The 24,989-nt window shown below is 40.9% G+C and overlaps 1 protein-coding gene across 3 annotated transcripts in view; it reads right to left on the reverse strand.

The window, feature by feature from the left end:
• pdzrn3b (PDZ domain containing RING finger 3b) overlaps positions 1-24,989 on the reverse strand; it is a 108,192-nt gene that overhangs the window by 21,089 nt on the left and 62,114 nt on the right. Inside the window, exon 1 of one of the 3 annotated variants that reach the window (XM_031280486.2) lies at positions 6,838-7,094. The exons of the other annotated variants lie outside the window; for them this stretch is intronic. Coding sequence (XP_031136346.1) covers positions 6,838-6,906 — 69 coding nt within the window. The 5' untranslated portion in view covers positions 6,907-7,094. Of the gene's footprint in view, positions 1-6,837; positions 7,095-24,989 lie in introns of those variants that run through there. 3 annotated transcript variants of the gene reach the window in all.

Below are 24,989 nucleotides of genomic sequence, written 5' to 3' on the forward strand. Positions count from 1 at the left end.
ATCATGTGATTTTGGAAAAAAAAGACAACTCTTAGTGAACTGTTGTTTTTAATGTAAACATGGCAATTATTTCTGTTTCTCTACATGTTTTTTTATTGTTTATTACATCTTTATGATTTTTTGCACACTAATGGCGCTTACCCACTGCTAATACCAGCTCTACTCGGCATGACCGTGACGCTCCGCCCTCCTTTTTCCATTGCAGATTTAGTACCGCCCTATGCGTGAGGCGAGCGTGGCTGGTCGTCATAGCGACGCCGCAGGAAACTGCCGTGACCTAACGCGATACACACACAAACGCACACACACACAGAACGTCGAAGGTGTGTTGTTTTTGATTCTCGGCATGTGGCTGCTTACCAGAAGACTGAAGGCTTAGCCGATGGCTAAACTATTAAAAAATGGCGGGTTTGTTCAGGACACCCCCTGTCTGTCGCTAGACTCGCTAGCAATGATGACGCAGTGATTAGTGACGATTCTCTCCGACCAATCAGTAGTCTGCAGGTTTTCACGTCACCTTTTGGTATCGCCTCAGCTCGCTTGGAACCTTGACGGAGGTGATACTAAAAAAAGTACCTGTTGGCAGGTACCAGGGGCTTTTTTTCATAATGGAAAACCAAAAAAGGAGAGTAGAGTCGAGCTGAGTTGAGCAGGTACCATGTACTGGAAAAACGCCATAACACTTAAAATGTATTTTTTGATTGTGTACGTCTACATTTGCGTATGTACTTTGGTTGTGGTTTTTATATAAGCCGCTTCAGGTTTCTACCACACCCTCACATGTATTTTTGTATTTCTTTAACATTATGTCTGTTTTTTTTATGTTCTGTGAAACAAATAAGCTAAAGAGATTTAGTTTGCAAAATAGGACTCCTGGGACTTGATAATTATGATTGACATCCATGCGTGAAGTGACACTGAGCATTTGTCAGTGACATCTGACATGTATATTGAGTGACATCTTTATGTGGTGGGGGTGGGTGATATGGGTAAACTCTTGACATTCTTATGTACTACATCAATGTTTCCTTTCAATATGATCTTAAAGCTTGCTTAAATAGTTAGATTTGTCCTGCTGTATTGTCAGGATGTTGTTATATCTCCGTTGTGGCTGTGATCCCTCTTTGTCATTTGCTTTGGACTGACAGTAGGTACACGGGCTCCTGTGAGTGCTCCCCTGTGGCAGCCGGCCACCTGCTCCAGTGTTTAACAGATGTGACGGCACACCAGGGCCGATCTTAGCCGTTATTAAAAACACACAGTGTCAGGCTTCGGTGGCCACGCTCGGAGCTGGTGATCCCTGCTTTGTCTCCGTACGCTGTCTGTGTCAAGCCTCATTACAGGGGCTGGGGCCGAAACGGGCCGCGCTGCATCTTTGCAAGTTCCTTTTTTCTGGTAAATGCTTTGATGACAGAGGTCTCTGACAGTGGGGAACGGGGGGCAGAGGATTGAAGGAATGACGTGCTGTCTTGTAGAAATATTTCCATCAAATTTTTCTGTCTGTCTGGTCCAGAAGATGTCATACTGAGACCATCTGGCGCTGTGACAACTTGGCTTCTTGAGCTGAGCATGACATATTTGCACCCTTCAATCAGAAATATGGCTAATTAGGCAGTGGCGCTTGGAAAGCTTCGGATAGAAAATGTTCCAGCGGCTCATTTGTAAACTTCTATTGCTCAGCATATCAATCGTTTTTGGTTTAAGATGCTGTTACTTTGCAGGGAACACAGAGAGAAAAAAATCCACAGAGGGAGACAGATACAGATAGACCTTAGAAAGCAAAGGACTTAGCAGACAAACAATAGTCCAGATCAGTTCAGCATGGATCAGAGCCCCAAAAGCCTGCTTGTGCTGAGGCTCTAATTAAGCTCTGGGTCTTGTAAGAGCCGCAGCACGGCGCCACAGCCATTACAGAGTGCTTCTTGAGAGATTAAGAGCCCTTGGACTGTCAAACAGAGTTTCCAAGGCCTCTACCTTAAAGTCCCTGACAAAAGCAGCTGAGCTTACATCTCCACATGGTGCTTACCTTTAGCTTTGAAGAAAGGACGGAGGGGTTCACTGCTGTCAGAAGGGTCAAGTTTAAAAGGCAGCACTGAGCTTGCCGCAGCTCAGGCCTTTAATGATTGAAAAGGGAAAACGCTTATCTAAAAAGCCATGTTGGCTGTTTTTAATAGACCTTAACAATGTTTGATCTCCAGTAGGGCTCTATTGACAGTGCTGTCAACAAAAATGTGCATAAGTGCAATTACTCTGACGTTCTTCATTAATTTTATCCAAAAAAAGTCAAGCAAGTATTTCTAGTCCTGCCAGGATTGATAAAATGCATTCAGGTAAAAATAAATAAATAATTATGTGTAGTCTGTTGACTTTTATATAACAGTTTAAAAGCATATTTTTCATGCTTCCAACATGGGAGTTGGAGCGAAGGTGTTTAATGAACTGGAAAGATTTCAAGTGTTCATGGATTATTAAGTCCTCAGAGAGATGAAGGGGAGAGCAGAGTAGGCGCTTTGCCAGGCTCACTGAACAAGAGGATCTGCCGGTATTATCAGTAAGGAGAAATAAGACCTCCCAGAATACCCCCAGAGGCACAAGCTAGGGATGTGCTCACACAGATTTCATTAACCACCATCTACTGTACCATGGAAAGGCACGGCACCACAAAAATGCTAACAGTTATTGCAAAGAAAAGGTTTATGTGGCCATTACTAGAGGAAGGCCGGCATCAAAAATGCTTCATGACGCTCTCACCATCGAGAACCAGTGCTAATTAAGCAATATTACATGACAGGGTTTGACATAACGTCATTATTGGCACGACAGTGATGCGGCTAGGACCAAGGCGCTTGCAACGAGGTTCGTAAGCATCACTGAACCAATAACACTCCTGTCAGAGAAAGACTCAAGTTACAAGTCCTTGAGTGTGAGTCAAGTATTAGCAAGGTAATATGCAAGCCTTTAACTGTAGCTGACCATGACCACTATTACAATATCGCAGCACTGGGTTGAGTGAACCTTAAACATTTTCCTTTCAAAGTGTTTTGCACGCATAGCTGAGACCAACCTAACCTACAGAAAATATAAAAGTTGTGCTGTACAATCACATCACAACTGCTTAAGAAAGCTTTACAATAACCTGCATGGTGAATGCAGTCATGACCCGTCGGCCATCATTAACCAGTGCTACTAGTTGTACATTATGAATGCACCTTCTAGTAGGACATATGTAATGATTAAACATACAAAATGTGTCAGAAGGCTGGGCTGGTTGTGTCTGCTCTGTAAGGTGTGCTATCCTCGATTGATCATTGTGGTATAATTGGCCAAAGGCCATGACAACCTCACTATTTCTCATAATTCTGGGTTAATAGACAAATTATTAAGCTCCTGGTTGTATTATTACTGTAATTCAGTCACTCTTTGGGTTCGCTGCCTGATGAGTATACAAACAGAGACATGCAAACTAGAGCTGTGCCTCTCCATCTGACCGACAATAGAAAACCTTATATACCTTTCGATTCTCTTGTTTGTCACGTCTGAGGATACACAAGGAAACGTTGGCTGCCAAATGGTCGGCTGATGTTTTTCTTTGGAAAATGGAAGACAGAAAAGTAGAGCTGAAATGCTTGATCAATTAATCGATTGGTTGATAGATAGAAAAATAATCCCAACTATTTTGTCAAATCAATTTCCAAATGTCTCCGTTTCCAGCATTTATTTGTGAGGATTTACTACATTTCTCTGTTTATGTGAACATACAGCCCAGTCTCATGGTAGTTCGTGAAATGGTCACGTTATTGAATCTATTGATTTGTGTACTGAACACGTAATGTCGTTATTTTCGTGTGGTGAGCACAAATTTAGTGTACAAAGTAATGAATTTCAATGGGAAGCTTATTTCGTGATCACAGAACAATTACGGTAGCGAGTAGTATTGATAAGGCGAGAATCCACGCAGGGAGGTTGGTCGGGGTGGTGTATGGGTTAAACAACACAGGACTTTCACCCCGGAGACCGGGGATCGCGCGCCGCGTGTTGCAGTTTCTTTCCGCGTTATTCTCTTCCTAACCACAACCGTCCCGTTGTTGTCAGCGTGTCCTGCGTGTTACGGTTCCTTTCCCAGTCCTTCTTTTCCTAACCACAACCTTTCCCCGTTCTTCTTTTCCTAACCAAAACCGTCCTGTTGTTGTGGCCGGCGTTTCATGTCCCCGTTGTTGCGTGCCACAGAGACCGCAGATCGTATCCCTGCGCCCGGGGATCGCGTCCCGCGTGTGGCGGTCCGTCCCATTGTTGTCGCCGGCGTGCGGCGCTAATTTCCCCATTGTGGTGTTTCATTTCCCCGTTGTTGCGTCCCCCAGAGCAGCCCAGTGTCATGGCAGTTCGTGAAATGGTCACGTTCGAAAATCGTGACCTGTACACGAATCAATAAATCAAAATAACGTGACCATTTCACGAACTGGCGTGAGACCGGGTTGGAACATAAACTGAATGGACAGTTGGTAAGACAACAGGACATCTGAAGAAGTCACCTTGGGCTCTGGAAATTTAGATTTTTCAACAACTGATCAACTACTCGAAAAAATAATCGGCAGATGGTAAAAAAACCCCCGTCGGATTCAGCCGTATAGAAAATAGTTTTACAAGGCTACCATTGTTGAAAAACGACATGGCAAGTATGAAAAGAAATAGGGTCCCAGCCAAGACTTGGGTGGAATGACAAATTCCTTTCATAACTCTTCAGAGAGCATCACTATCATTAACCTTTTAAAACAGAATACACATTGACAGTGCATCAGAAACCATCAGTGTTATCTCTGCTATCATGTGGGGCCGGGGGACTTGGCTTGTCCGAGGGAAGCAACATGACAAATGACTTGTCATGTTAAAGCCAGCACATTGACTTTCTCTACAGAGCCTCAGTGGCAGACAGAGTAACTGACAAAAGTAAAGACTGCTGTGAGACAGACAGAAGAACGGCCTGCCAATCCAGGATGGAGAACTGACAGGCACGGTGACACTGTGACCAAAGAGACAGCAGAACAAAAGAAGTGACAGCCCTCTTCCATATACCATGTTTTTGCTGTTATTAGTTGGCTATTGGGGGTGGATAAGTGGAGGGCTTTCTGACCCCAATGTCAGCATCCATAATCCATTTATTATGCCAAAGCACAAAACCCATCTTTTCCTTGAGACGAGCAAAAACCTTTTAGTCTTTGTGTTTCATGAACAGACCTGATTAAAGCCGAACAATTTTGCAGAAACGATGTCAGACTTCCCCTGTTATCTTCCCCTGATGGGAGGGAGAACAGTGAGCGAGATCCACGGCGAGCTTGACCATTACGTTCATTTAAGCCAGCCACTAGTCACCCGGCACCCTGTGCAGTAAGTGGAGATGTAATTTGGTGTGATTGGATGATAACACTTGGCCGAGGTCCATTATGGATTAAAAGAACGTGGGGAAAAAAATTAATTTGAGCGTGGTACAGAAGCCAGTCCTGGGCAACACAGTCTGCCAGAGTTAAAAGTTAAAAGATATTTCCACTCATTAGACCGGATTGCCACTTGAATCCAAACACTCTCAGATGATTAAACCAGCACTCTGAATGAGCCGTCTCAATTAAAGTTGACGACGCAGCAAAGCCCGCAAAGAACAGAGAATGGCAACATGCTGTAGGTTTTGTTCTAGAGGCACCACACGCCAGTCACACAGCAAATGATATACCCACATTTCCTCCACTGAAGTAATAATCATTCAGTCAGCTAAGATTCATTATGACTTCAATATAAAAATATTTTTTATGCTACAATCTAATCAAAGATCAAATGATTTTGAGAACAGAGTCGGGGAAGGTGGGTTCATACTGAGTTCACCTGACAGCAGAGAAAATCCAGACAGAAAGGTAGAAGATGGTGCATTGCTTTGAAATTCTGAACGTCTGGGGAAATTAATACAAATTAAATGACAAAAATCAATCAGGGTTTACTTAATTTTTCCAAATAAATCCAACATGCAAATTCAAATATCCTAAACCAAGAATGTACAGCATTATGCATTTTAGGATTAGGGCGACTAAATATTATTTTCATCATCCAACCAAACAAAATCCAAGATATTCAATTAACAATGATAGAAACCAAAAACAAGTAGAAAATCTCCACGTTTGAGAAACTTGAAGCAGAAAATGTTTGCCATTTTTGCTTGATAAAAGCTGATTAATCAACTAATCAATACATTGTTTCAGCACTAATTTTTTTTTTTTTATCAAAGTAAGACACTTTTAAAAACACACAAAAAAAGCAAGAACCTGTTCTTGTGAAAACATTCTCGCTTTGGGTTAATGGTACATCTATAACTCGCCTGCATGCTCTGTTTTCTTTGGTGGAAAAAAAAAGAAGTGCAAAACAAGCACTGCAGTGTTAAATATAAACTTTAGTGAAAGTCAAACAGGGGTTAAAGCCGGAAAGCTCAGAGTCAGCAATCAGTCGACAATGAAGAGGTAGGGCAGTGGTCGGCACACACTAGCAGACACATTGAGAGAGCTGTCACCTCTTCGTCACCCCCCTCCTTTAAGAGCAGTGCGCCACCTCTAGCTGACCCCTGCGGCCAGAGTTCAGGCTGCTCAGCTGCAGGAGCTCCAGCCGGCAACAACTCCACTCCGCATTTCTCCCACTCAGCCAGTGACATGAGAGGAGCAAAGTCAGAATAAAATTCTAAAACTGACTAAGGCTCTTGCAGAAACAGCAAAAAGTACAATAAAACAACCTAAAAAAATTTAAATAAAAAAAAAAGAGCCTGAAAAACTCTTGCTGAGGTTAAAAGAGGCTTGGGCACAATACCTGGCAGACTTCATAGAGTAGTTTATATTGCTCCTCAGGCTTCTGCAGGGTACACAGGCTGCATCCCATGGTGGAGGAGATCACACCATCCAGGCTCTCCCTCCAGCCACTCAGACAGAAAGAGAGTGGAAGATTCTTTTTTCTTCTTCTTCTGCTCTCTGAACTGACTCCCTCTGTCCACTCACAGCCACACAACGTATTTGGCTGACAGGATTGACTTCCCCCCAGCTTGTGGCAGTACTCTCCGCTCAGCCTCGTCTCTCTCAAACACTCCCCCCCCCTCCTAGCCTCACATGCTCCCTCCCTCCTTCTCCGATGCTCTCCAGCCTTCTGCTGAGCTTACGGGGGGGCCAGTGCCAGAGCTCGGCTGTATACACCCCCTCATGTTAATTAAGTGGCTGCTCATTGATTATTCATGATGGGGGCTAACTCGCTAATGGGGTTTACCAAAGAGGCTGACATGCGAGATGAAGCCTTCTTAATTAATAAGCATCATTACATCTATTGTGCAGAAAGCATGTTGAGTGACAGAAAGGCTTGTCATTTCATGACTTGTATGTTTCCCTCAAGAGGCCCCCCAATCGTGTTTGTTAACAGTTCCAGACATTTCATTTGAAACCCACAGTGTGACAAGAAGGCATTCATCTATGACAACAGATTAGGCGCTACATATGTGTGACTTATGCATCCAAAGCTATGCTCTGCAGTTCTGTTACAGCATACCCTTTTTGTGCCCCAGTTAAATTAGCACTTGGTGACCTCTGGTATACTAATCCAGCCGAAAGAGACACTGAGCATTAGTTCCTCATGTATGGTCTCTCCAAATACACAGGCCCAAAGCCAGGGAAAACAAATAAACCAGATACATATTTATGCTGGCCGTCCCCAGAGCAGCTGGACAAGCCTTTACCCAGCGGAGCATCTTATGCGTAGTGTCATACAGTGCAGTTCTCTGGGTTCTTCTTGCTGCCCTATGTGCAGACAATGGGTATGGCTTCATAAGCCAGACCTGGCATGGCCTGGCAATGTCCATTTGGGGCCAGAAGGGCAACAAATGCTGTTGCTGGTCTACATTACAGGCAGAAGACGTGAAACAGTATCAAAGCAGTCGGAGTGCAGTATTTGACCCTATAATGTCTTTGTTTACACCTTCACGATGTGATCCCCACTCTCTTTGGTAAATATGGTTTTAAGCCGCATACCTGGATGGATTTCATTGCATGCGGGGTAAGGGAGGGGTTTGGCTGTCCTGTGGGAGAAACACTGACTGCTGGTGATAGTGGTATTTTCTCCTGCCAGATGTGTCCACTGATCCCTATCTATCAGCACTTCCACACTTCCTGCGCTTCTCCAGGACAGCGGCATTATTAGCGAAGCTCGAAGGTTTCAAGTCAAATGTCAAGCAAATTTTATGTAAATCTTTTCAAATGCCACAGAATAAAACTACACCAGGAACACAAAGCAAGAATGAAAGCTGTGCTATAATGTCAACTAATAAAATGGCTATATTTCATACTGTCCAAGGATGAAAACCAAAAAAATTAACTCCACCAGTCCTCCACAAAATTGTATTGTTCATTGGTGTGACAGTATGTGAAACGGTTTTGGTAGACTGAGTTCTTAGTTACAAACACTGCCACAGGTTGTTATGGCAGAATTTACAGTATGTATTGGCAAAACCACTCCTGCCTCAAGCACAGTTTATTTTATTTTATTTTATCAGAATTTACCATTTTTATTCAGCTTCCCCAATTTCAAATTTACATAAAACACTTATTACTAATGAGATTTCACTTTTCCATTTAATCTCTATGTTTGTATTCTGTCCAACGGCTGTTAACCAAAGGCTGTCTTCACATGAATTCTCATCTATTTACCAGAACCATAACCACACAGAATACTGGACAATCTAGAAATCCTGAAGAATCCTTCAGGCAGGGGAAGCGATGGTGACAAAATATTGCCTCGGGCAAACTGTGAAGGTATCTGTGTGAACCTAACAATCATTCATAATTACTGCAGGCTTTGCTTGTCTGTCTGCTAAACTCAAACTTTCATCCAGAGTAGCATGAAAAACTAATTCTACGCTCACATTAGCTGTACTGTTGTGCCTGGGGCTGGGATCAGTGGAGAGTTTTCGCCAGTGCTCTTGCTCGGCTAATCTTTCTTTCACACTGAGATTATCCCATTCACAAAGTCAAAATGGAGAGAGCGCTCTGATATGAACAACTGCACTAAAGGTTATGGCAGCTGTTGCAGAAAAAATGTGCGCATTAATGAATAATCAGCAGCAGTAAAATATTGAGCAGAGAAGTTAACTGAGGACCTGTTCAACCACAGTGTCTGCACGCTGGCCGTCGTCGTGTTCAGAGATTTCATTTGGTCTGTGCTAATTAAACTTCTTGCCATCACCGGTGACAAAACCTTTCTTCTCCGTCCCTGTGGTGTGGTTTTATCTGCCGGTTCAGCACAGAGAGACACACACACACACACACACACACACACACACACACACACACACACACACACACACTTCAGCTTGTATTCATTACTGGTCTAGACGGTGACACAGTGTCGGAGGTTCCTATCTCAGTGCGAGTGAGACCAAATGATAATAATGTCATGTGGTTTGTTATAATAAACATCAACATTTTTTTTTTTTTTTTTATAGAGACAAGAGGTCTAGAGGTTACCACATCTCCTTCCAATTAGCAATGTGGTGCTAGGATCCTGTGCATTTGATCTATGCTTGGTTGGATCATTCATATTCATAGAGGCTGCCCGGTGTTGTTTCGGTGTCCCATTGGGCCCAGTTTAAGAGTCATGGCTTTAACTAGAGCCACAGTGGGATCAGGTGGCGATCAGTGCAGAGTACACCATCCCAATGTGGTTTAGATCTCTCTAACACATCGTCTTCTCACCCTCTGTGCTCTTTATGCTCCTCACGTCTTATAAAATGGACAATTTCATCTGAAGAATATGGCTTTTACAAACAAAGTGTACAGTTACTACATGGGCTGCCAATGATTACTATTTTCAGTTTTTATTTTATTAATTGTTTACTCATAAAATAGTGAGAAATGGCCTTCACAATTTCCAATAACCCAAGGTAAGACTTCTGAATGCCTGTTGTGTCCAACCAACAGTAAAAACCCAAATATAGTCAATCTGTTATGGTAGATATGGTAAATAGAGAAAAGCTGTAGAAACATGGCTTAAATGATGACAATGAAAGAATAGTTCAGCATTTTGGGAAATAGCCTTATACACTTTCTTACCGAGAGTAAGATGACAAGATTAATACCGCTCTCATGTTTGTACCATAAATATGAAGCTCGAGAAAGCAGCCAGTTAGCTTAGCTTAGCATGAAGACTGAACGCAGGGGAAAACTACTAGACTGGCTCTGTCTACGACAGACAAAATTCACCTACCAGCACCTCTAAAGCGGTTATATCTCATACAACTGAAGCATAAACACAACGATTTCCCATGTTATGGTATGTGCCTGACTTTTCCTTTGCCGGTCAAGAAATAGTCTGGAATGTAACCCCTATAAAATAACAAATGCTTCTGTTTTCGTACAGATCATTTTCAAACTCCATAGGCAAAAAAGCACATTTACCAAATGATTGATTATCTGAAGATTTACAGTGTGTGACTGAGCAGTAATTATATAGATGACCCTCATTGTCTTCAGTCTGCATGATGGCATCACTGCAGATCCCCTGAAATTAATGTAACCTGACCTCAACATTTCATGGAAAATGCCAAACCATTTATCTCTACATCGTGGGAAGCGAGATCTCAGTGATCAGAACGGAGAAAGAATAAAAAAAAAAAAGGTGGACTTAACAGGGTGTCGAGACAAAGTCTGCAGAAGGTGACAACGTGGCAACATGTGAAGAAATAGGAAACTGATGGCTGATAGTGATAACACAAGGAAAAAGCATGATGTCCAGGTCCTCTCACACGACTCTAATGCACTGTCCAGACGGCAGGATGAGGGGAAGAGGGGGGGAAGAGGGCTGGAAGGCGAGGAACGATAGAGTGACGGGGGAAAACTAAATTGGCTACATATTGTGAATCCATGAGGAGAACGTCCTGTGGCTTGTCTGTTGTATAGAGTCATTGTTCTGTGTACCAGCAGAGGCTGGATAAACGTCACTTCACGTCATCTTACTTGAGTTTCAAAGAAAAAAAAAAACGAGGACTTTCCACTGTTCTCAACTGTTCATACTCTGTGGGATGAAACCACGAATGCTCAAAACATAAACAGGCAGATGATTAAATGTTGCTTTTTCCAACATGAATGGATGGACAGACTGGTTTGAAGTGGGATGCTACTAGAAAGAGTACCACTTTCTAATAAGGCCCCCTTTATAAAGGGTTTATAATTTGTGTGATGTTTTTTCACTTTTAAATAAGCCATCAAGTCAGCAGTTATAAACCTAAGTAAGTAAGTCATTATTCATTATTATTGCTGTTTAAACCTAATGTTTATATTTGACTGTAGTTAGTAATCCACTCACACCCTACTGTTTACTTATTTACTTATTATTGGCAATCTTGGCCATTTAGTGGATGTAATGTATTGATGAACATGTCGGTGCAATTTTGTTGTTGTTACTTTTTGTATGTACGTTGTCGTATTGCTAATGGCTAATTGTATTTTTATTTTATTTTCTTTCACTCCTCTGTTATGTAACGATTGTGTCATATGTTGGGACCCCCTCGAAAACGAGATGATACATCTCAAGGGTCATGGGTTTCTCACTTTCTAACAAGCCAAAAAGTAAGTAATTGGTATGTAATTATAAATGTTAAAGGTGCCCTGTATAGATTTCTTGCCAACAAAGTTTCTGTTCACATTCAGTCTTACTTACTAAAACGCATTATGTGTATCCTTGAGCTCTGTAGATTTATAGCTCTATAAATCATTGCAAACCCACTTTCTTTTAATGTTTTGGAAACTCCATTGTTTACACCCATGTGTTACTTGCTAGCTGTCTTCTTCCCTGCCGCCACCTGTTGATCAGTAGAATAACGTGAAGCAGGAAAAGTGTATGGAGTCCCCGCTTAACATTGCTCCATAGCGCTACTTGTAGTCAAAGTTACATGACTGGGACCATCGCAGACGTGGAAAGTATAAGTAGTTGCCTTAAATGGTCAAACATCCATTGGTTGGGTCCCCTTTGGGTAAAGGGCCACTCCATCGATTTTATACGATGATTAGTTTACCCATGAAGAGGAGTACTGAACTAATGAAAACAGTTGTATAATGTCTTCCGTGTTACAAACTGGAGGTGCAGAGTTTAGATGCATTTATTAGGGTTATTAGTTTAGGGGCATTTATCATATATGGGAAATGTGGGATCCAGCCTTTTTGGAGCTTGAGCAATACTACGCTTCACAAATCAAACTATCTCAACCTCTGTTGCTTCAATTTTGACCGTCCTTCGCAAGTTCCTGAACTTAATGGAAGTGCAAACCTAAACCCCTAGAACAACCCTTCATTACGAGGAAAAAGCAAGAGTAAGTGTCATGCTGGAATAAGATATCACCTTAAGTTATTATTAACGGACTTATGCATTAGGGAATTATCTATGAAGCGTTAATAGAGTAATCAGTTACAACTTTACATTTGGTCCCAACCAAAGTTAGTTTGACAGCAACATTCTGACAGAATACATTCTTTTCCTCTGAAAACTTCTTTCTGAATTATTCATTTTCTCAAGCAATAGTCAACAGGTTTGGGCCACTATAGTCCAGGATTAGGACGCCTCCACTGAGTTGATTTTGGCCATATCTTAGTCCCCCTTGATATGGTTTGGTTTGAGCCCCCATATCAGTTCTCTAATCTGTAGAGGATATGAGAGGAGAAGGGAGCTACAATTCTGCCGTGTTAATGGAGATACCACATGAGCATACAGGAGCGGGAAGAGGGAGCGAGAGCTAACACAAGGGATGTTAAAAGAAGGTGTGAAGAAGACACATGAGACGGAGAGACACAAAGAAGCCACAGAGGAGGGAACAGGAACAGAAACTAAATGTGTGGAAGAGTTTAATGAGTCTCCAGTCCCTCTCAACTGTACCACTGGGGCCTGCACGGTGCGAGGATCAGTGTATGTATGTGAGTGTGAGTGTGTGTGTGTGTGTGTGTGTGTGTGTGTGTGTGTTTGTGTGTGTGTATCCTCCTCTGAAACACTGGGCTGCGCATAATTTATCAGACAGCTGTCAGCTTTGTACTACTATTTACTCTGCGAGCTAGATCCTGTGCCAACAGGGAGCCCAGCCAGCAGGAGTGACAGCCACCGAAACAGTTTAATTGGAGACTCACACAACTAATAATGCCATCACTATATCCTATTAGTGTAATACCTTAAGTATGAGGGGATGTTACCAAGACTGATATGTTAAAATGTTATGATAATGCCCCTTTCACACACACATCCCAATGTAGGACACTGGATATTTTTGGGATTTAGATTTTTGTTGGCATAAAATGTAAATCTTGTTCCCCTTGTTTTCAAGCTCCCTGAGGCTGTTTCCCATTATCAACAGCCTGGCAGTAAAATGCACAGAAATTTGCTCTGTGCTGTATAAAATCATCAAAAAACAGCTTCAGGCATTTGTTGTGGTGCGATCACTAAGGTGGTTAACACAAACAATACAACGCAAAAGCAATTATCAGTTTTTGTGTGTTTTCATCGGACTGGGACCTCTGTTCCTCTGCCAACTTGTGGGAACATTACACACTTGTCAAAAAAAGAAAATTCTGTCACGTTCTTTAACTAATAACAAACATCTCTCACAAAGGAGTAAAGGGGACAGCTTGCTGGCTTTCTAAATGAGCCAGCATTGGTGCCAAGTGGATGCAGGCATGGGCAGGAAGAGTTGAAGTGTAAATTAATTGGTCTTGGTGCAGACAGACTAGAGATTCTCTTGGCCTGGTCCCTGCAACCCACCCTCACCTATAAGATACCTGTATTTAGCTCCATAAGCTGAGTAAAATTACCACCTAACCTTTGCTACTATAAAAACGTCTCCACTACTGCGTGATGGCGAGGTATGATAAAATACTATTTACAGCCAATTATCCAAATGCCACGACATTCCTGCGGAAGGTAACTCATGGCGCTTGTCAACACAGTTATTAGGCGGGATATTAAAAGGAGATCATATTTCACCCCCTGTACTTAGAGCAGGGCTCAATGATGTGACTCCACTCCCTGTAGGGCTCTGCCAACTCTGGAGTCCACGCAGAGTTCCTGTCACCAGCTAATTCCCCAAACCTTCATCACTCCCGGCTGCTCCAGCATGTTGGCAGCCAAAGTCACCAAAGAAAGCCTTCAGCTACATTGGTTGCAGAGTGAGGGAGCGTGAGTGAGTGCACAAACTGCTGCAGAGGTGGGCGCTCACAAGGTCGAATGGCTCTGGACTGAGACTGTATAGTGGCAATCGGATAACTTGAACAAAGGATGTCCCAAGTTTTGCGTATGGAGTGAAACAAAAAGTTTTGAAAATCATTCTACAGCAATAGAGATGCATTATTTACATCTGTGGTTCAGCAGGTAGAGTGGGTCATCCATTAATCACAGGGTTGGCGGTTTGATCCCAGGTCCCTCCTGCCAAAGCGTCTTTGAGCAAGATACTGAACTATGTTTGCTCCCAATGGTTGGGCGAGTGTGTGTTCGAATAGGTGAATGAGAGAGAAACTGTAAAGTGCTTTGGATTAAAGCTATATAAATGCAGTCCATTAACTTTCCAGAAACTTAACTAGACCCGGGTCTTTTAGTTTGGTAGATTAGAGCATGGGGCAGGAAGTGATTGGATGGTCAGAGCTGGCGTCATACATGGGGAGTATGCTAATGCAGGGAGAAACCAGGATGCAAAACACAACATGTGATGCCAGGGGTCTTCAAAGAATTCTCATCCTCTTAAACCATCTAATACAACGAGAACTGCCTCAAGAGTAAACCAAGCTGGACAAAGCCAGAAGAGGCTACTATGAAGCCAGACAGCCACATCAACATGTGAGTCAAACCCGTTCCCCCCCAAGCCCAGAGACACACAGAACACACTCATGTGGGACAAACAACAACATCCTTATGACTAACTTGCAACATGTAGGCAGGCGGTAGGCAGGTGTTTCATTCATTTCCCACAGCCATTGACAGCGATGGTCAATTACAGATGGAAAACTGCAACTTATTATCACCTCCTGCGCAGGACTGTCATTTAGAGGTTCTCCCTATAGCAAGGTAATAACAGGAAATAAAAGATACTAAATAATAACAGACCCCTTGACGATCTCTAAACGTTATGGCAATTTTAGTTTAGTTCCTGTAGTGGAAAGGAACTCAAACGGGTTGACATATTCCCATATGTCAACCCGTTTGAGTGAAAGGTTCCAAAAAGTGAGTTATAGCCAAAGGTCCATGTTCAGCCCTCAATCTCATTACATTACAATGCTTTTCCAAATGAAAAGCTCTGAGGGAGAGCTGAGGTCATTGAGAGGTAACTGACTGACATGTTGGTTGACACCACTCAAATGTTTCAATACCCAGACGGATAGCTGGGTTTAACTGCCCAAAGTCAACTGTGATAAATGAGCCCACTACTCTGTAAGAGGGAATGTTATTTTTACACACATTCACGTCTTTAGCACTCCACGGGAATTTGATGAAATTGCTGGCTATGCTAACTGGCTGTCTTGACCAGTCCGTAAATCTCTTTATTACGTGACCCCCCCCCAGCTCATTAGTCAGGCCGTGGCAGTGACCTCAGAGGCCTTATGGGCAGCGAAGACCAATTCACAGCCTCCCTGTTGTTTTTGCTAAGCCAGTCAGCAATTTGAAAGTGAGATGTCCACTCCTCTTCAGATATGTCAGGCTCCAGTGGATGTCAGCTGACATAGATTCCAAAAATCACTTTGACTGATTGTTAACTTCATACATGGCTGAATAAACCTTTAAAATACAGAAGTAAAACACAGGCTTGTAGCCTTTGGCAGAGAAAAATGGTTCAGACCATTTTATTTCTGGGCTTTTTAATATTCTATTATTTATTATTATTTATAATATATGTCCCAATCTGAAAAAAAACAGTGAGGTAAATTCAAATACTGGAAGCCTCCAACATCAATGTAATTGCTGGTGACATTGTGGTTTAGATGAACACTGTCTCTTTAACTATTCTAGGATTTTTGAGAGGTGTGAAATGACAACTTCTACAGTGGATATCATCATTAACCAAGAAATCCCACAGGATACCTGAGACAATCTGGTTTGATGATGACGGCTGACCTTTTGGACTGGACTAACCACAGAATTCATTTTCTCTGCCACTGGCACTTGGAAACTTGGACACATTTAGCACTGACATGGTGACTTTAGCTTATCTGTCCTTGCTCTTAATGCTTTATCCTTCCCTTATAGCCCCAGGGCGGGGTTTAAAAGATTATTGCAAGATTGCATTGTTCTGATTGAAAAAAATCATAAGGTTTTAAAGCTCAAACTGCAACTGGTATAAAATCAAGGAAATCTGTAGAACTTCCTAAGATGCATTCAGGTTATACATTTTCAGATTGTGAGATAACTAAAATAAAAATAAAATACATTTTACGTTACTGATAATGCAACCAGTCATGAGTAGCCTGTAATGAGTTAGATTTCGCCAATAAACTCCTCTCAAATGCTTCCCGTGACACATCTGCTCATGACAATACAAACCAGATTTGCCCAAAGTTAATTTAATTGTTAACTCCTAGGAAATGCAATTGTGTACAATGTCCCCATTCTCTACTACCGATCCAATAATTACCCCAAACAGTGGAGCTTTTAAAGAAGGAAATGCTAATGCCATTAGCCCGCATGGGAAATTAATTTATGACATATGTCAATAGATGTAGTGAAATTATTATGCAAATAGAAGCATTTAGGGTGCAAATGTGTTATTTAGAAAGTGTCCTAATGCTATGCAAAGCATGCACAGAGTTATGATTTAAAATGGAAATATGAAGGGCAACTGCAAAAATATGTTGATGCTGTTATTTCCCTATTTATTTTCCAAATAAACAAGGCTTTTAGAGCCTTTACCAAACAACTCAGTGGATCATAATGGAGCCTGTTTTAGCATGCATGTCTTTCAGAATGAAAGACATTATATGCTTCAATTATGTTGACACATTTGGCTGCCAGGACAACAAGAAAATACTAATATCAATATGAGGCGCTGGTCCGAAACATTTCACTTCTGATTCGGTGGAGGCTCAGTGTATTTCACTCAAACTGGAAATTGGAAAATGGCCTCAAAGTGCATGTTTCTCATTTGATGCTCTGAGCATCATTAGCCCAAATATAATTTCTGAAGGACTGTTATCACCAACACATCTTCAGAAGGAGTGTGTTTGATTGAAAATAACAAGAATTGCAAAATCCGCCTCCCAGCCCCCACACTTCTCCCCCTTCACAGCCCATTCCCCTTCCGAATGGAACAAAAGGAAAATAGAAACATGCTTTTAAGGAACCTAAGCCTGTAATGTCTCTCTCATTCCAACTTCATTTGCGCTGAAGTACCCTGCCTTTACAGAGGACAATGCTGTGGTGATGCTAAGAGTACCCAGTCCATTAAGAAAGCGAGAGAGAGCGGTCTACTCTTTCGAGAAGAGCAGGGGAGCAACGGGTAAGAGACACAAAAGAGCAACAGACAGAAGGGAATGGTGGATGGAGGGAGCAGGGACTGGTGGTGCTAATGCGGAGAAAAGGAGGGAGAGAAGGGAAAGATAGAGCGAAGCCTGCAGTTTAATGAGGAGACAGTGATTTTAGGAGCGAGCAGAAGGGGGATGGTTTGATCTTTGACCTCTCAGATCCCTCGTGCGTGTGACAGGCCTGAGTTCAGACGGAGGATTAAGGTAATCAAGGGTAGTAATGAGAACAGAGCACACATTCATGAGCCCAGACACTCCCTGAAAGCAACATTTATGCACCTTACTCGCCTTTCTCCTGAGTGTGTGTGTCTGTACCTAGACATCATCTTTGCCTGTGGTGGTTTACTTCATGACAGAAGGGGGCCACTGCAGACAGATATACTGTAGATGTGTGAAATAATGCCCACGGATACCCGCCCCATTAATGGGATACCTAGCCTTTGTCCCACTTTTAGAGGACACTTCAATCCAACTTGACAGGAATGAGTTATTGGTGAGTGGATATTTGAGGTACAAAAATCACCTGGGGTGAAGCTACGCTGTGGTGCTGAAACACAAATTTGATTAGTTAACAGAAATTCAATCAGCAACAATTCTGATAACTGAATGTTCATTTCTGTCATTGAATTAGCAAAAATGCCAAACATTCGCTGGTTCCAGCTCCTGAAATGTGAAGCTGGAACCAACTTGAAGTTTCTGAACGTGCAGAGGATTAATTACCATTTTCTGAAATTTCATAGACCAAACCAAATAATCATTAGATTAATTAGCAATTAAAAAATATTGTTAGAGTAGCCATACTACACTTTTACAAACAGTCCAAATGCCAAAAATAAAAAAAATTAAAAAGAATGAGCTTGGTCTGGTGATAGCCAGACTAGTTAAGATCTACTTCATTGCATTTTTCTTCTTTATGATTAATAATAATAATAATAATGGATTGATGTTATATGTTCATGTTCTCTCCTAATACATTAAGTGTCTTCATTACTTCTGGCCAATCACAAGTTTGGAATGCTGAATGTGCACCAACAGTTTGGTTGAAGAAGGGGCGGAGACAAAGCTCACTTACTGTAAAACATTTTTGCAAAAATCGTGTGATAAGCTATGTGGACAGGAATGAACCAACTCAGCTTTCAGAAAAACATTGTTTTAGCACTTAAAATTGGACCAATACTGTAGTTTGGCTTAGTTTGGATTAAGGATTTGCGAGTAAGGATACAATATAAAAGAAATAGGGTATCCCAAAAAATCCAACATAAATAACAATATTACAAAAAGAGAGAAACTGCACTTTGTAGACCTTTTTAAATCCTTACACTCAGCATAGTAGCAAGAAGACAAATAACAGCCTTTCTGTATCCCAGCAGACACCCTGACAAGGCCAAGAGTGAGGAGGCACCTTAAAAGGCTACGCTCCGTCTGCAGCAGACTGGTGGAACATGACTTCATTTTGAGGTCGGCACAATCCCTTCAATCACTTCAAAACTCCTGGCTCCGATCTTAACACCTACAAAGAAGACGTTTAAGTCCTCATAATGAGGGTGGCACATGCCGATATCATCTTTCACAGGCTCCATTTGATCGCTGCTCCTGTTGGATGGAGTCACATCCAGTGTTGCACATCCGTGCCTTTTTTTAATCACATGTTTTCAATTACTCTGGGAGTGCACAGAACCAGCTTGTGCTGTAATTCAATAAGGACACAAAGAGGCAGGTCGAAAGGGTGGGACAGTCAGGCATTGTCCTGGGACAGCTGAGTGACAGTGGTGAGTTTAGGACCTCAGAGCAACACAGTGGTGACTTTGTACCTGTCAGTCAAGCTGTGACACGGACGGCCTGCCGGGGGACCTGGGGCGCACCTCGAGAGGCGAGCGAGGTGAGAGGTCCTCCGCCACAGGGCAGTACCCCACCAGCAGGTGACTCCCACCCACTGGGTTGAAAAAAATTCACCGAATAAGAAGGGCAGAGCAGCTGGCTACTGCAACACAACAGTCTTTATGTCATTACCCAGCATCAAAAAAGCACGTGGTAATGTTACAAAAAACCCAGCATCAAAAAAGCACATTGTAAAAAAAAAATAAATAAATAATAATAATAAAAAATATATATATATATATATATATATATATATATTTTTATATATATATATATATATATATATATATATATATATATATATATATATATATATATATATATATATATATAAAGCTGGGCTATATGGAGAAAATAAAATATCACAATATTTTTGACCAAATACCTCGATGTCCATATTGCAACGACACTGTAGCGTTGACAATTGGTGCTTAAGCTAAGTATTTACACAATGAGATGAGATAAATAATCATCAATAATGCAAGTATGTATTACGATAAATAATAGAACAGCTAAAACAGTCTGGTTAGTTCAGAAAATGACATCAGTTTACTGTAATGCAGCCTTTAAAACCAGGAACACACAACAATTATGCCATTTTACGATATAACAATATCCAAAATGTAAGACAATATCTAGCCTTATACTGTATATTGATATCGATATAATAATGATATATTGCGCAGCAGCACACCTTTTGCAGAACTTTTCAAAGTTTTCTGAGGATTAGGCACCACACTTTTCAAGCCAAAATTGGCTGCATTAAATACACTGTTTTGAAGTTACTGACTGGTAAAAAAAAAAATCTATATCTCTACAACATTTTGTGCTGATCCAGCATACAATAGATGTGAAAATACTTTACTGAATAAGTAAAAACCTTGACATGCTGGTGGTGCTAAATGAAAAGTCAGGGTATCATCAAAGACATTAGGATACAAAGAAACCATGGATATCTGTACCAGATTCCATGGCAATCCATCCTGTAGTTCTCAAGAAATACATGTTTATTTTGTAATTAATAATGCCCTTAGTTTTGAAATGAGATGTTCAACAATCACATAGGGATGTAAGGGTCAAATGTCAACATACTTTTGGCCATGTAGTAAATAGTTCATTAGTAATTACAGCGTAGCACAGTCCAACTAAAATATTCCAAACAAAAAACTCTTAAGCAAATAACAATACTATTCCACAGCTGCAGTTGAATTTAGTGCTGCTACAACCATATCTATTAGCAGTATCCATATGCACTAGTCTGTGCCAAAAGAAATGTTCTTTTCCACTGAGGCTCACACTTAGGGTTGCCAAGGGGCGGAGATTTTCCGGTAAATTTCCGGAAACTTTCCAGAAACTTTCCATGGAAAGTTTAGCTGGGGAATTTTGGAAACATTCCAATTTTGATTTACTATGGTTAGTAGGCTATACAATTAACACCCATAGGTTAATAATAGCAATGGGTTATGTATGACCCCCCCCCCACCAAAAAATAAATAAAACTCCCATATTTTAAAAACTAAATGTTGGCAAGTATGTAGTAGCCTATGCTGATTACTAAGTGCGTGCATGTCATTGACGAATATAGGGAGGACATTCAACTGAAGTTGCATTATATCAGATTGTTTTAACCAAGATTATGCTGCAAGATGTGTTTTTTTTAACTACAGTATTATAACAAGCAATATTAAAAATATCCAGTTTATTCCCATTAATTCCCGTTTACTGCCGCTAATTCCCATGGAAAGTTTCCAACTTTGAAAATTCCCAGAATTTTGCAACCCTGCTCACACTCGGAGCTCTTTCAGCTCATCTATCTCTGTCAAAGCTTCTCACTACAAAGTACTGCTTCCTCAGTCCACCACTGACTACTTCCTTATCTAGTGCTCTCAGCTAATACGCCATTATTCAGACTGATCCGAGCAAGTTGACGTCCCTCAGCCAAGAAAAAAAAAAAGATCGATTTTTTTTCTGCTGAGTGGTAAAGGTAAGGAGGTCTTATATGTGCCGCTCACGGCTGGCTGTGCTGCCAGCTGGAGGGAACGGCTGCAGACAGCACACTAACAAACCTGAAGATCAACGCTGAATACAAAAGCAAAATGTAAAGAAGGGAACACTGGCTGATTTACTGTTGGAGATTCCAGCAAACAAGACTGATTATTCAGTCACAGAATACATACATGAGAACGGATAACACCAGTTACTCTTGATGTACTTGATGTTGGTGTACAAAGTACAATCAAGATCTCAATGGAAACATCCAGACGAAGGACCAACATGAATCTTTAAAGGGTAACTTCCGTTTTTTTTCAACCTGGACTCTATTTCCCTATTCTAAGTGTTTGACAAAATTATGGGAATGATCCCTTGAGAGACAGACCTTTAAAACATCTTTGAGACCTTCCTGATTAACCAGAAACAGCTAAAACCACCAGACCCCATTTTAAAAAACAATACTTTTAGCGTGTATAGAGCCAACATATTCACATGTAAATCGGTAAACTCTGTGTTTATTTCAACCAAAGCGAAGAGAGTTGTGATGGTTGGAAAAGTGGAAAGACGACCCAAAACGGCTTTTCATAGTTTTATTTTGTTTCTGTTGACTTTGAATGAAGTTTTTTTTTTTTTTACGATGCTAAAATTACTTTTATTTACATGGAGTCTGGTGGGTTTCGTGAACGCAATCACGCGGATGTTTTTATGTTTAAAAAAAAAAAAAAAGGATCTTACTCTTGGGTCGACCTCCTTTCTCCCCATTGACCTCCCCATCCTTTCCATAATGTTGTCAGACACTTAGAATATTAATCTGAGCCTGTCAGTGGCAAAACGAGCACTTTTGTGAAGGTAAATACAAGCTGGACAATTTGTATTTTGTATTTATTTATTTATAAAGGACAACACACATTAATCAACATTTCTGTAAATGTGCCAGTGTTAGCCAGCCGGCTAATTTTCAACTATAGTCCTTCGGCCAGATGATTTTAGACCAGAGCAGCAAGAAGCAGCAAGATTTTAGTGCAGGTTAAACTACACAGACAGAAAATCAACGAGACATTAGTACAGATTAAACTACACAAGCAAGAGTCAACCATACACCATACAGACAGCTAAAACAACAGAAAAGCTTTCTCAGCTTGCCATGCAGTGCCACAGGAAGCATCAAAAACCCCAGCACAGCTACACATCAAACAGTATCCACCTTCAGCATAGGAAGCCATGCAAACATCAGAACACATAGTAACATAGACCTAACCCATCTCCTAACACCGCTCAACCATGCAAAGCCGTAGCAGCAGTAATGAAAAGAAAATACTAGGCTACATCAGTCGTTAGGTATGCGTTAATATTACACTGATTGTTAAGATGATAAAATATTTAAAATACAATTTAATTTTTCATACATCCCCAAGAAAAAATACAGGGCGAGTTAAACTTGATATCGGGCAAGATATAAACACATCAAACATGTTAGCAGCAGTTTATCAGTAATAACAACAATAATATAAAAAATACTGGTTTAAAAATGTTCACAACTCTGACTATGCAAGAGCCAGGCCTTGAGACTTTGTGTGAAATGATGGTAGGTGGTGCAGTTTCTTATTTCATTTGGTAAAGTGTTCCATCTATTAGAGGCTCTAACAGAAAAACACAATTGACTGAAGGAGCTGGACCTGTAAGGGGTTACACAGTCCCCTCTCAGAACAGGCCGAGTAGTTCTATTGTTAGAATTTTTTTGTTTTATAAAATTATTGAGCGGTGGAGGAGCTTTGCCATTCAGGATTTTAAACATTAGGCAGATGTCATTGTATTTAATTAGATTTTCCCAACTAATTGCCCTATTAACTTACATTGTAGCTTGTTTCACCGCTGCAGACTGCAACGATCTTGCTTAATACTGGACCAATGTCAAAGATTGTTGTTCCCATGAGTCACTTAGACACAAAAACATAGGAAAGTAGGGTTGAAAAGTCCAGGTTGAAAAAAACGGTAGTTACCCTTTAAGTGCATTTGCTGTTAGTAGCTTGGTTTGTGGCTGATATATATTGTACATAACACCCTTTGAATATTCAGTACATAACAGAGTAAAACTCGAAAATACAGTTGACTAATAGGGGGTTTTGGACGACTAAAATATACGCTGGTATTTTGGGTTTAATAGATGGGATCCTGTGCTAATATTCTCCATCTTTAAATGTCAATTTTCATTCCTAAAAGGCTTTAAGGTTTCATTGTTTCTAAAGATTTGCAGAATCTATAATGGCACAGATACTGACGTGATTACAGTTTAGGACTGGGCAATATGTTGATATTATATCGATATCGTGATATGAGACTAGATCTCGTCTTAAATTTTGGATATCGTAATATGACACAAGTGGTGTCTTTTCCTGGTTTTAACGGCTGCATTACAGTAAAGTGATGTACTTTTCTGAACGTACCAGACTGTTCTATTATTTGCCTTTTCCCCACTTAGACATCATGTCCACATTACTGATGATTATTTATCTAAAATCTAAGTGTGAAGATATTTTGTTAGAGCACCAATTGTCAACCCTAGAATATCGCAATATCGATATCGAGGTATTTGGTCAAGAATATCATGATATCTGATTTTCTCCCTATTGCCCAGCCCTATTAACAGTTCCTCTGTTAATGCCAATATAAAACTCCATTTTAAGTTATATTCATTCAGTCATATGCTGGGTTACCACAGCAGTCCCTGGCCTGATGTCCTCACATGAAAATGATCAATTGAGTCCAATGCAGTGTGGTATGAAAATAAATAGAAATAAACAAACTTAAATTTGTGGTAAAGAGCTGGTACCGGTAACACTCGGTATCCTGAATGAAGGTATTGGAAAAGGAGAGAAATTGGATTGCTGCCTCCTTGAGTGTTTCCAGTATAATTGTCTTATTGTCAGAGAACAATCCTCTGACACAGCTTTCAAGACCACGAAAGCTTTGAAACAAACTTGAATTCTTTAAGTGTAAGCACTTTAAGGCAGAGAGTGTCTTTCTATTCAGTAGCAGAGAAAACTCTGGGTAACAAACTGACTTCATACTATTATAATAAAAAAGAAAACCTTAATGAAAACTCTAAATAAATAAATGTACAATTTAAATACGAATTCATCACATATTTTGCAGAATGAGGTGGACAGTTTTACAAGCAAGTACATAAGCTTCGATAAAGAAGCCCAAATCAAACCTAAGCGAGCCGGAACAAAAGAAAAGATGATTGGGTTTATGACCCCGCATGTCTCTTCCTTTCTCCCCCCTCCCAAGTCCCAGTGGGCTGTCATTAGCCGTCCCGGGGTAATATCCTCTCCTAATTGAGAGCCACAGGTTGACATTGTGTCTCACTAACCCCTTGGCTTTGATGCTGTCCTTTCACCTTTGCCTCACCACACAGAGGTTCCTAATGGGAGAAACAGGTGAGCAGGTAGACCCATTAGCCAACCTCAGTATCGTTAAAAAAGACAGCGTCTCAAAAAACAGATGAAAGTAAAGTAAGACAGACCCTTTGTTTGTAGAAATTGAGAAATTAATGGAATATGATAGGATGGA

The sequence above is a fragment of the Sander lucioperca genome, chromosome 6 (assembly GCF_008315115.2).
Source record: "Sander lucioperca isolate FBNREF2018 chromosome 6, SLUC_FBN_1.2, whole genome shotgun sequence".
Lineage (NCBI taxonomy): Eukaryota > Metazoa > Chordata > Actinopteri > Perciformes > Percidae > Sander > Sander lucioperca.